General features: G+C 41.7%; 2 protein-coding genes across 2 annotated transcripts in view; one reads left to right on the top strand and one right to left on the bottom strand.

Moving 5' to 3' along the window:
- Nucleotides 1-12,969, bottom strand: part of ODF2L (outer dense fiber of sperm tails 2 like) — a 119,638-nt gene that overhangs the window by 62,213 nt on the left and 44,456 nt on the right. Inside the window, exon 2 of the mRNA XM_077953327.1 lies at nt 2,737-2,970. Within this exon, the coding sequence (XP_077809453.1) occupies nt 2,737-2,797 (61 nt within the window). The 5' untranslated portion in view covers nt 2,798-2,970. The remainder of the gene's footprint in view (nt 1-2,736; nt 2,971-12,969) is intronic.
- CLCA2 (chloride channel accessory 2) overlaps nt 10,408-12,969 on the top strand; it is a 31,666-nt gene continuing 29,104 nt past the window's right edge. Inside the window, exons 1-2 of the mRNA XM_001109351.5 lie at nt 10,408-10,823; nt 11,709-11,846. Of these exons, the coding sequence (XP_001109351.3) occupies nt 10,638-10,823; nt 11,709-11,846 (324 nt within the window). The 5' untranslated portion in view covers nt 10,408-10,637. The remainder of the gene's footprint in view (nt 10,824-11,708; nt 11,847-12,969) is intronic.

The raw sequence follows: 12,969 nt of genomic DNA, 5'->3' as shown, positions 1-12,969 counted from the left end.
TGCATGCTGCCAAATGTTGCTGCAAGAGGGGCACTGCCACTTCTAAATCTGCAAGAGAATCAGAGGTTAATATAATATCATCAACATAATGGAATAGACGGGCCCCTTCTGGACATTGCCAGGTGGCTAAATCTGTGGCAACTAGACCATGACATATGGTGGGGCTATGCACATAGTCCTGTAGCAACACTGTGAAAGTTCATTGTCCCCCATCCCACATGAAGGTGAACTGTTTCTAGCTTTCTGGAGTGATGTCTATGGAGAAAAATGTATTGGTCGAGTTCACTACATAGTGGTACTGTCCCAGTTCTGTCATCAAATGGTCCATCAAATCCATTATTGATGGTACAGCTGCATGCAAAGGGGGTGTTACTTAATTTAGTTCTCTCTAGTCCACGGTCATCCGCCAAGTTTCATCAGGCTTTCTATCTGGTCACACTGGAGAACCGTAGGGGTTGTAGGTACCACACACTATCTGCACCTCCTCCAGCTTTTTAATTGACTCAGTTATCTCTGTATGCCCACCCAGGCTTCACTTTCACTGATCAGCCTCCATAACTGTCAATGTAAGCAGGTTTGCCTGGAAACTTATCCAGGTTCCCATAAACAAGGCTGCAATCCATGCCAGTATCCGCCAGTGCCAGCACCCCCTGTACATTGGTGGGGGAGCAGTGGATCTCTAATTCCACATGTGGCCTCCAGTCATCTAGTGTCCCCACAAGCCGGGGACCTCAGCCAGTTCCCTAATCAAACAGAAAAAGGCTCCACGTTTCCACCTGGCTGCAGCAAGTAGTCTTTGAGCTAAAGCACCCAGGTGGGACCAGGTGGCACTGGGTGGTGCAGCAACATCCTTCTCCCCTTGGGAGAATTTTCTGGAATTGCTGCTCTGAAGACAACTATCTTCATAAAGTTAAGAGTACTTCATTGGGCTGCTTATCAATTTTCTCTCATCCAATCCCGGCCAAAATCAAATCTATCTGCATCTGTGAGCATGTCACTCATTGCAGCCCCCTTTTCTCCCATGGTGTGGCCCCTATGGGCAAGGCGTCGTCTCCTTCTTTACGGCGTGGACTTCTAGGTCCCACCAGTGGCCTTCTGCTTCTCCAAGAGCCGCCACAGCAGTAGTCACTTCATGTATGCGGCACCCTACGTATGGGGTGAGGACAGCAGCTAGGAAGCCAAAGGCACTTGGGAGCACAGAACCCAACAGCAGATCCCTCATGTGGGAGGTGAAATATTCATCATCTGGCCCCCTGGGTATTCAGGTCAAACATAGTGTGATGGCTAATACTGAGTGTCAGCTCGCTTCAATCGAAGGATACAAAGTATTGTTCCTGGGTGTGTCTGTGAGGGTGTTGCCAAAAGAGATGAACATTTGAGTCAGGGGGCTGGGGAAGGCAGATCCACCCTTAATCTAATCAGCTGCCATCGAATATAAAGCAGGCAGAAAAACGTGAAAAGAAGAAAACAGGCCTAGCCTCCCAGCCTACATCTTTCTCCCATGCTGGACGCCTCCTGCCCTAGAACACTGGACTCCACGTTCTTCAATTGGAGACCCGGACTGGCTCTCCTTGCTCCTCAGCTAGGAGACAGCCTATTGTGATCGTTTAAGTTTTAATACTTAATAAACCCTCATTCATGTATGTATATGTATGTGTGTGTATATATATATATATATATATATATATATATATATATATCCTATTAGTTTTGTCCAAGAGAACCCTAATACACATAGTCTGCCTCATACTCATCTCCCAGGTGACTTACACCAAATTGGCATACAATTGCCATTTACTCATGGTTTCAAGTATTTCACTGGTGGTGTTCCACACAGTCCGTATGGCTGCCCATAGCCACTCAATCTACGTGTGGTCACCTTGCCCTTGTGTCAGCCACCAGCTAACCTGCAACTGCTGATGGAGGGAGGGGTGAGTCGTGATAGAGGCCATCTTTTCTATCTCAGAGGCAGAAGAGGAGATACTGTCTGCTCCCTCATCCCACAAATGAAGCATCCAGATGAGCAGAGGTTCCCCTGGATGCTGACGGCACTGCCTGCCTAACTCCACAACTCAGTCGGGGTATAGGCAATATCTGAAGTACGCTGCATTATGGTGGTGGGTCCATGAGCCTACCCTTGGGGCCCCAATGGCTGCTTATGATCTACCTTCTGATGGTCCACTGGGTAAGCCCATAACAGGGGTTCTTCCTTCTTGGTATCTGACCAAGTGGGGGTCTCTGGCTGAGATAACCAACCCAGGCCTGCATTCACAGCAGGTTTTTAAATTAAATTTTATTTTTTTTAGACAGGGTCTCTGTCACTCAAGCTGGAGTGCAGTGGCACAATCTCAGCTCATTGCACCCTCCGCCTCCCAGGTTCAAGCAATTCTCCTATCTCAGTGGCCCATGTAGCTGGAATTACAGGGGCACACCACCACACCCAGCTAATTTTTGCATTTTTAGTAGGGCCAGGATTTCACTATGTTGGCCAGGCTGGTCTCAAACTCCTGACCTCAGTAATCCACTCACCTTGCCCTCCCAAAGTGCTGGGATTACAGGCGTGAGCCACCTCACCTGGCCCACAGCAGCTTCTAATTCCTTTTCCAAGCTCTGTAGCCAGCACTTCAGGCACCCCACCGACACCTGGAGGTCCCCATTCATGGCAGTTTCTAACTCTTTTTCTGAGCTGTGTAGCCAGGCCTCAAGGTGCGCTGCCTGCACCTGGAGGGCCCTTACCTGCATTGCATCCCTCAGGGACTGGGTGTGTACTTCTTGTAGTACAGTCAAAAATGCCCATCCAACTCTGCCAGCAAAGGCTCGCTCCTCAGTGTCTGTGCTTCCAGCTGCTTCAGCACCTTCTCCATGCTCATGGGAGACCCAACTACTGCCGCCCAGGTTTCCACTGGAACCCATCCAAGCAGAACAGCTGCCACGGGGTACCACAACCCATGTTTCAGCCACATGGCCAACCTGGAATCAATGGGAGACCAAAGGCTCACTGTCCTCAGGATCCTGTTCATGATGCCAATTGTCAGGTTCTAACTGAGCTCTGAGGGGAGTTGGTGGGCAAGTGGTGGGTAGCTGGAAAAACACTTGAGGAAACATAGACAGTTTTGACATGACTACTCTCTCTCTGGACGCAGGTGAGCGGTATGTACAGTGTTAGCAGGATAATTATACCTTTTACAGACAATAATGGCTCCGAGCCAAGCACGAGCTCACATGGGTGATCACCTAATGCACCTCATGTCATGTGGTTACATAACGTGCAGGCTTGTGCACCTGCACTCCAAACCCACTGAGTCATGCTGCACCAGAAGGCCACCTCAGCCTGCTCTTGACTAAAGTGCAGCTATTTCCCTTACAAGAATGTTGCCATTTTCACTGCTAAAGTTTTATTTTTTTTCTGTGATATAAGTACCGCTCCAGTTTCCCTAAAAACTCTTTAGTAAAGTCTAAAATTCTGCAAACACAATATATACATGTTTCTTTGAGAAATTCCAAATACTGCATTTAAGACAATGTAGTGAAACACAGAAGCGGCAGGTGTGGATCTGGGAAGCAGGAGTTTTGAGAAGTCAAGCATCCAGGGTAGTTGCAGAAATTTAGGAGAGGCTTGATCTTCCACAGACCATGAAATTGACAAAGGCAAAAGTCAATTATACCTACTTCTCTGAGGAATAAGAGAACTCCAGCTGACAATACTGATAATTATACTAATTAATAATTACTGTAGAATCAGCTGCCATTTGTGAGGCATTTATGGATGAGACATTAAGAACCACAGCCTTATAAGCTTAAACTTGAACTACATTTTTGTCATTTGACTACCAATGACTCTAGGTCTCAGGTTATTTTTGTCATTGTTTCTCATTTTATCTCATCTCTTGTCAGTCAGCATTACGTTAAGGCCATTTGGGCAGGCAAAGAAGTATGATCCTTCCTCTTAATAAACCTATAAGCTGAAGGGCTTTTATTTCACCCACACAGCAACAATATTTAATAGGGAGGGGAAAGGAAATTCCAAGAAAGTTGGAGGATGAAGACAACCCAACCTGTTGTCTGAGCTTTGTCTCCCTTCCTCACTGGCATTACAGTTACACCCTCCAACTGGCCCCCACTCCGCCTGCGGCCTCCTCCCATTGACTTTCAACTCAGCAGCCAGAGTGGTCCTTACAAAAAGAACATAGGAAGGTCATACTATATCACTCCGCCACATTCACCACTGATTCCCCATTTTACAGAGTAAACTCCCATCCTTTACATAAAGTTGCAAGCTTTGCATGATCCGTGTACCAGAGGCCACCTGGATGCTTTAGCCTCTCCAGAGCCAGAGATTTCACCTCTTCTCTCACTCTGCTGTCTTGTGCCCACTCCACTGCAGCACCAGCCTGTCTCAGCCTTTTGCCTTTCTACCTGCTCTGTTTTACTCTAGGATAGTTGCATGATTCCTCCCCTCACTCCTGATAATCTTATCTGTGAGGCCTTCCTCATACCAGCTAACACAGAATAGGAAACCCCAACTTCTACCCTCTCATTGCCTCCCCACCGTATCTGATTTCTTATTCTCCACAATATGGTTACTAGATGCTACATTATATTTCTTTGTTGTCTCTCTCCCTTCTCTGGAATGTAAATTCCATCAGGCCGGGGACTTGGTTGGTTTTGTTCACTCATATCCAGCATGTAGAAAAGTGCCTGACATCTAGTAGGAACATAGTTTTGTTTGTAACAGCTTTATTGAGATATAATTGACACAATTTTACTTTTGAATGAATGAATGAACCAGTGTGCAAAAAGAGAGAGTAAGAAAAGTTAAGGGAGCAGTCCCCTGCTGAGTAAGGCAATCATTGAAAATTACTTGTTTGAGGCTATGTGTTGGAGATCACTGAGGAAGCATAAGAAATTTTTTTTAAAGTGCCCATTAAAACAATCTTATTATGCCTCACATATGATCAATAAGAAAATAGATGGATTGAACTGGGGTGGGGAGAGGGGCGGGGCAGGGTTTTAATAATAGAGAAGTGATTGTGAATTTTAGGATTTCAAAACCTACAGATCAGTGTTTTTGTTTTGTTTGGTTTTGCTTTAAAAAAAAAAACCGCAGTTCTTTGCAGTTGTTTCTTTACAAAGAATATTTAAACTATGGTGTCACCATAGAAATGCATAACTAATGCAATGTTTTTCTCCTGAGTTCTGAAGAATACACAGGCCTTTTCCATAGAAGGTAAAAATGTGTTTAAAGACTATAAAGACTACCTCTTTCTGGTGTAAAGGCTATAATTGCGAAATAAATCCCTAGATATTTCCCAGGACCTTACCTGACCCAGAGGTTACTTCAAGTATGGCCCAAGGACCAGTGGCCCCAGCCACATAAATAAATTTCCAATATATATTTCATTTATTAGGTTGAGTTTAGCATAAGTTATTAATGTTTGTCATAATGATTTATTCATTCTTTATGGGCAATCCTCACTTATTAAAGATGTCATTGATTGGCTGAAATTAACAATTCCCTGTTAATTCACAATTCATATTTTAGTGTTAACTATAAAATAAAACAAAGGCTGCATAAGTCACAAATTAATTTACATTCTCATTGGAAATGTAAGGGAGCATAATGGAAGCTTAATAGACATGTAGAATATTGGTCTCATCTTGACCCACTGAGTCAGAATCTGCATTTGAATAGGTGATTCTTGGATATAATAAAACTTGAAAAGCACTGTTCTAGACAGCTGTTGGTACATTTTGGAAGGGAAGTCTGTGCAGGCCCATTCTGTTGCTGAGAATTTATTTAGAGATTCATAGCCCCAGATACCTGCACCCCAAGAACAGAAGGGGGAGCCCTAATCCCCCAGTTGCCAGTTGAAAAACCAGTTATAGCTACTTCCTGTTCTTCACAGGGCAGGCAATGTGAAATGGAGTATTAGAAGCAGCAGAAGTAGAGGAAGGAGAACAAAAAATACCTGCTACCCCTTCCCAGTGGGGTTGCAAGCAAGAGGAGAATCTGGCAAATCCTTGGGGTCTCAGAAACATATGGAGGCCACTGTCAGAGCACCAAGCAATCGAGGGGAAACTAGGGAAGAACAGAGTCGAAATCTTGTTCTTCTACTTCTGTATACTGTTCTGAGTCTCCCTGGTTATTTTTCATCTCTTTAATAAATTTCCTACACTTCTGCTTTCTCTATTTTTTTTTTCCTCTCAAAAGTAACAGTAGTAATAATGATAATATCTTATATCCACATGATGCTATATACTCTCTGGTACATAGTAGGTAGAGCAGTCTTTTACAAAAGGCAAGTTTGTGGCTGTTTTGCAAATGATAAATGTTCCATACACTTTCTCCCAATTTTTAATTGGGTTATCATTGAAAGTATTTCTTGTTTTACATTCATTTTGGCAAATTTTGGAGGGTTTGGGTGTGTTTGTGTGCACACAAGATAATCTATTGAGTTATTGCCACAGTGAATTGAATGAGGAAAGTGAGGAAAAATAATGCCATTCAGTAGATCAACCCCCTTATTTTGAAGATGATAAAACCAAGCCTGAAGAGTTTAAGTGATGTGACTTGGATCCTAGAGCAAGTGAATAAAACCAGTATCTCCCATTCTTTACATTCCACAGTACACTGTACTGATATGCATGGAATAAATTTTAGAGAACCTGTGAGCTAAATCTTAACCTTGTGTGCAAGACAGATCTCACCTGAATGGTCCTTTAAAAAAGATAGCTACTCTTACTATTCTTTAACTTCCACAGAAGCAGAATTTATAAGTTCCTGTGACTCATGAGATACAGTACGATTAAGAAGGGCTTTGAAAAGTGCAAAGCACCATACAAACATGAGAGATTGTTTCTAATAATGACTGGTGCCCATAAGCCTTTATTGCCATGAGTGTCTTTGCAATATCCAAACTCAGTGCCTCCTTCTGCAATGTGAGACAGTCCCTGTTTTGTTCAATTTTGGAATATTTTCACCATCAGTTTCTCAAGCATCTCTCTCTGAAACCAACTGGTTTATCCTGACGTGCTCAATTATAAGTTTATGTTTCATTGTGTTTCACCTTTGCTCTTGATCTCCATGCTTTGGCATGGCAGTGATTTGACAACAAAAATGGCTTCCCAGACCCTATCTGGACCATCCACTTTGTTGCTTTGCTTTGAAAATGAGTCTAAATTTGAAGGAAATGAGATAAAGGAGGTAGGAAATGTACCATCTCGGCCCTTGGCAAACTCTGTGTTTTGTTTAAATTCTTAGTCTTGACAATTTGTCTCACTTCTTTTCCGATTTATTTCACAGGGATTACATAAACTAACGTGGCCCATGAGCTGTGTAGCCCAACCATACAGTGTACTTCACTTTCCTCTTCTAAATGGGATTGTTGAAACCAAAGCCTGAGAGGAAATAATCCAAAATTTTCTTTGATTTCCCCAGGATGCCAAATCTCCTGACTTCTCAGACACCAACTGGGTGTTTTATTCACTTAGACTGTGGGTCTGTACCAGCTGACTCCATGAAAAAAATAGACCCTTCTTTCTGGGGCCGGGTTGAACTACAGAGTCAAACAATTAACAAAGATGTGCTTTAGATTCTTCAGTTACTGAAATTGAATAAATTTTCTTGAAAGCAGAATAAAAGCAAAGCAGATTCCTAGAGTTTATATAACATTGAAATAAACGCTTAAAAACTGTATTCCTCCTTTCTTTTCCTTTAGGTATATTTTCTTTCTCAGATATTATAAAATCTAAAATCTATGGCTATGACCAGTTAATTTTTGTTTAATGAAAGGATAAAAAGTTCACTTTATTGACAAAGTCACACTTCACAAAAAGATGCTGTGCTAGGTATAATTTCTAATTCCTTTAGTCAATTTCATTTTCTCCACCTTTTTAGTTTTGTCTGCTGTAAGGTCAGCCTGCTGAAAGAAGGAGGCAGTAAAAAGAGACCTTCAACTGGCCCAGTCCCAGGCCTGGTTGCTGAAACAAAAAGGGCTGTGAATTATAAGTTTAAAAAAAAAGCAGATAGACAAGGGTAGATATCATGCCTAGACTCTCAACCCAGGCTAAGCAAAGCCTGAGTGAGCTTGTTCAGGTTTCAACCCAAGTAAAGCTGAACAAAAATTGTTCGTTTGTGGCTGTTCTTTATAAAGTTGCATGCACTCTCTAGCCAATATTCTCCACCCTTACATCCCAAGGGAATCATCGTAATGATAAAAACAAGTGGAGAGAGTGCTGAATGTCAGTCCTCAATCACTCCCTCCCACAGCAAACAACCTATACAAGTGTCAAGAAAAATTTCCCTGGGTGTTGGCAAAAAGTCACTCTTGCAGTGTGCTTACGAGTTTAGTTTTTGAGCATATTGCTTTATCGATGGGAATATTTTTACTCTTAAAATCACAAGAGGTTGGCATAAGAAAATAACCTGCCAAGGATATTTGAAATGAAGTGCATTGTTCTGCTCAATGAGTCACATTTACAGACAGAGCCTTTGGAGCTGCCACACCTCCGGCCTTCTACTCTGAAAGACACAGTGAACAAGCAGAACAAAACCAGAGCTGGGAATTCAGTTCGGGAGAAAAGGCAGCTAAGCTGACCTTTGAACTTTAGGGTGAGACACTTGGGCAGCCACGTAATGACCAGCGTCATCTCATACTCAAGGGAGAGCGCCATGCCCAAGCACTGCCCGTCAAGAGGGAGCAAGAGGGAAACTGTTCTAGAACAGAAGAGATGCCTTCTAGAAAACAAGAGTAGGGGAAATAATTTTTACACTATAATCCAGGGCTCCTTCACTATCTGGTTTTATTTACTTCTCCTGACTCCATTCATTCAGTCATTCAACAGAGAGTTTACTGAGCTAGGTGCTGGGGAAGTACTGAATAAAAACAGACCCCATCCCTTCCCTCATACAGCAGGAAGCTGACAATCAATTATACAATATAAATGTGACACTGTTGCCATGATCATGCTGCAAAGGTGAGTTATCTGATGCTATGGAAGCATGAAAGAAGGGAATTCGACCTAGTTATGGAGCTCAGCAGGCTTCCAGGATACAGCTGGAATTTGAAGGAAAAGCAGGTGAGAAGAGGCATGAGAATAGGATTCAAGCAAGACAGCAAGGGGAAAAAATCCCAACATCTGTCAACATTGCAGTGCAATATCAAAGCCCAGGTTCAGAAGACTCCAACCTTGGTGTGAAGAAGAGTGACATCACACGGCCCATGAAGATGGACAGTAGAGCAGAAAAGAGACAATGTTGGTGAAATCCCTGTTGACAGCAGGGACAGACCCTTTCCTAACTGCTACACTTCCTTCCCCAGACATTCAGAGACGGGGCCACAGCAGGGAAGAGTCTCAGGTTTTGCTTGCTGTGGAGCTCTGACGCTGTGAATAAAACTTTTTCTTTAGTTTTACAATAGCTGTCACTGTGCGGCATTTTTAAACACAAAGAAGAGGGAGAAACGAGGTTGCTAAGATAATTTAGTAACTAAGAGAGAATATGATATATTGAAAAACTGGAATTTGAAGTCAGTTGGTTCATTCTAGTATGATAATAATACTCCCAACCTTGAACAAGTTACTTAGATTTTTTTGAACATTAGTTCTGTCAACCATAAAATAGGCATAATAAAATCCATCACTCAATAAATGTTAGTTTCTTCTCTCATTGGCTAATTTTCATAATCAGAATTTCCAAGACTCGGTGTTTTCACTTGAAAAGTACGAATTATACCTGCATCAGAGTATTTATATTTAAGTAAGTGCATATGTAAAACTTTAAAGCATGAGGTAAGTATCAGGTATTATGAAACAGTCATAAAATATTTGAGAAGGTTACTGTAGATTAGATCCTGTTTTTGGTCCTAGAGAAATGGAAGGTTGACTGACGCGGGACCTTGCCCTTAGGAGACAGCTGAAGGAGAAGTCTATTCTTCTTCCTTATGCAGAGAGAAAAGGTAGCAAGGCCAGAGGGAAAGGCCTGCACAGGTACCCAAGTTCCTGGCAGTTGGCCCTCCCTGGGGGATATCTGATACCTGACCCCCAGCCATCAGCTGAGAGCTTGCCCAGACTTTCTGACCCAAGAGCTCTAGGGACTGGGCTGCTGAATGGATTTCTAAATCTTCAAAATAAACAGCCAAGGAAATCTTACACCAAGTGAAAAATGACTTGAGGGCAGTAGAAAGTAGTTGTGCTAACTGATGGAGGAGGTTATGAGAAACGAGGAGAGGAAAATCACTATAGGTTTCTGTGTTTCTACTGCAAGGGGATTGAACAGTCCAGATATACTAATTTCCTGCCAAGCCAGCCAGATTTCCTGCTTTTAAGCTCCTTTGGTCTTATTTCTCTCTTCTTTCTAAGTTATAAAATGAATGAGGAGCAGAAGGTTTCTTGCCCAACCATGATTCAGGAGGCAGCTCAGCCACAGAACAGGCAAGTGTAGCATTGCCTAGAGGAAAAGGACTAGTAGAGGCAGGTCCCAGATGGATCCACCCCAGACTTTTCAAAGAAGACACCTCCTTCATCTTGTATTCTAAAACCTTGCAAGTTCAGAAAGAAACCTTCTGCATCCACATTGAAAACCTGACACAATGTATGCAGCAGGCTCAGTGTGAGTGAACTGGAGGCTTCTCCACAACATGACGCAAAGAGGCATTGCAGGTCCTGTTTGCAACCTGAAGTTTGTGACTCTCCTGGTTGCCCTAAGTTCAGAACTCCCATTCCTGGGAGCTGGAATACAACTTCGAGACAATGGGTATAATGGATTGCTCATTGCAATTAATCCTCAGGTACCTGAGAATCAGAACCTCATCTCAAACATTAAGGTGAGTGGAAATTATGGAACTGATACTAGTATACCATTTGATCAGACCTGTAGCCTTATTTAAAAAGCTAACTACCCTGCCTGGTTTGTATTTGAGTAGTAGAGAGAACAGCATTTTTAAAAGATAACGCCACAGCGTTATGATTATGGCTAACTAAGCCAGTTTGCTCATCTAATTCTGTGTAGTCTCAGCTCAACAAAGTGTTGATCTAGCCCTCTCTTTTGTTATTGTTGGTTGCTACTAATTTCAGCTTTTTTGTTTTCCTACATTACCGTTTTTGGGGTAGCAACTTAGAAAAATAACAACCCATTGTGTCAACAAAGATTGAATATTTAACTGATGAATAAGCATGGTAACGAGCCTGCTTGTTAAAATCATATTGCTGGTTTCCATCCTAAGGGTGAGAATTCTCAGGCAGAAGGGGTGAGAGTCTGTATGGTGGGCCAAAAAGCAAAATTATTTCTTTTCACTTGAATGAGCTATAACATAATTGACTATTTTTACTTTAATATGGCAAGGGAGGATCATAGCTCTATTATGTATGAGCCTCCTTTTGGTATTGCTCTAGTGAAATCAGTGTCATCATAAGGTGTGGTCTTGAATGTGCACACAGGTGTGACATGAAAAGGATTTGTTCAGTAAAAGCTTAAAAGCCTTTCTCAAAATTGGGAAAACTATGAAGGCAAGCACAGACATATAATTAGTGTCCTAAAATCTTCCAGATAGTCATTTAAAGTTTTTTAAAAATTTTACTCCTATGTTTTCCCAAAGTCTAGGTCTCTTCAAAATATTTCAATATTTTTATTACTGTTTAAGCATACCAGAAAACCAAAACATACAGGATTTACAAGTGGTAAAGGAAGTTTTTCTTTTGTCTGGCTATAGGAAATGATAACTGAAGCTTCATTTTACCTATTTAATGCTACCAAGAGAAGAGTATTTTTCAGAGATATAAAGATTTTAATACCTGCCACATGGAAAGCTAATAATTACAGCAAAGTAAAACAAGAATCTTATGAAAAGGTAAGAATCCAGGATTTTACTCAATGATCTCAAGGGGAAAACAAACACCAAAATATACTGTGCTTAAACTATAAAAAGTGAGAAGTTAAGTAAAAACAAGTAATCAGTATTAACAATGCAAATAATTTTAATGGGTAGAATGTTATCAACAAAATACATGAGAATAAATGAATCCTAATTATAGAGTAAAAAATGAGTCAAATGCCATTGCCTAAGTAGTTTCTCAGAAGAGCTCTTTATTTTGTAACTTATGGAATCCTTTCTGAAAAGTTTGGTTAAGGATCAAGAACTAGTTTTATCTTACTGAGGATGAGCTACAAAGGGAACAGTTCCAATTATGAGTATACCCATTTACCATCCTGTCAGGAGCAATAAACATGCATGTCCAGACAGAAATATAAACCACCAGGCATTTAAAAATATGACTGCCGTCTCATGCCATGGTGTAGACTATCAGAATTTCACATTAACTCAAGTCCAGGATATTGTTTTAGGGGAATACAGAGATTAGAAGGAAGGGAGGAAGGATGTGGGGATGTGGGCGAATAGGGGAATGGCTACCATTTTTTTTCCACCTATAGAAGAACTTCACCTTGAAAAGCTCTCATAAGTTGCAGATCATGATTAAGCACCCATGATGATGTCTGGTACATACTAGCATGCACACTAAAAATAACTGATAAATAATATAAATGGTAAATCACTGTTTGAAGTCAACTGTGAACAAGAGTCCATCGCAGTTACCAGAAGGACTAGAAGCAGAGGCACTGACAACTTAGCTCAGGGTTTCAGCAATGGAGTGGGTTTGAGACTGTAGCTACATCTCTAACAGAATGACTCAAACATGCGGTACAGCTTTTCCCTTTCCTTATTTCTGACCCGCAGTATGAAATTTCCTAAGTCTGTTTCATCCTTAGCTCTCCTTCGAAGCTACTCTGTCAGAAATTGAATGGTATAGCAATCCAGATAGGTACCCCAATGTCCTGAAGAAGTTAAAGAGCCTGTGAAAAGCTGTTGACTTATGACCAGATGAAAGCATTTGAGAATGCTTGCACATGAAGATAGGATAGGTGGGGGAACTGGGGAAAACTGGGAAGAGTTAGTGTTTAAGCTCCAACTAAGT

This window comes from Macaca mulatta, chromosome 1 (genome assembly GCF_049350105.2).
Source record: "Macaca mulatta isolate MMU2019108-1 chromosome 1, T2T-MMU8v2.0, whole genome shotgun sequence".
NCBI lineage: Eukaryota > Metazoa > Chordata > Mammalia > Primates > Cercopithecidae > Macaca > Macaca mulatta.
This window is presented reverse-complemented; position numbering and strand designations above follow the sequence as displayed.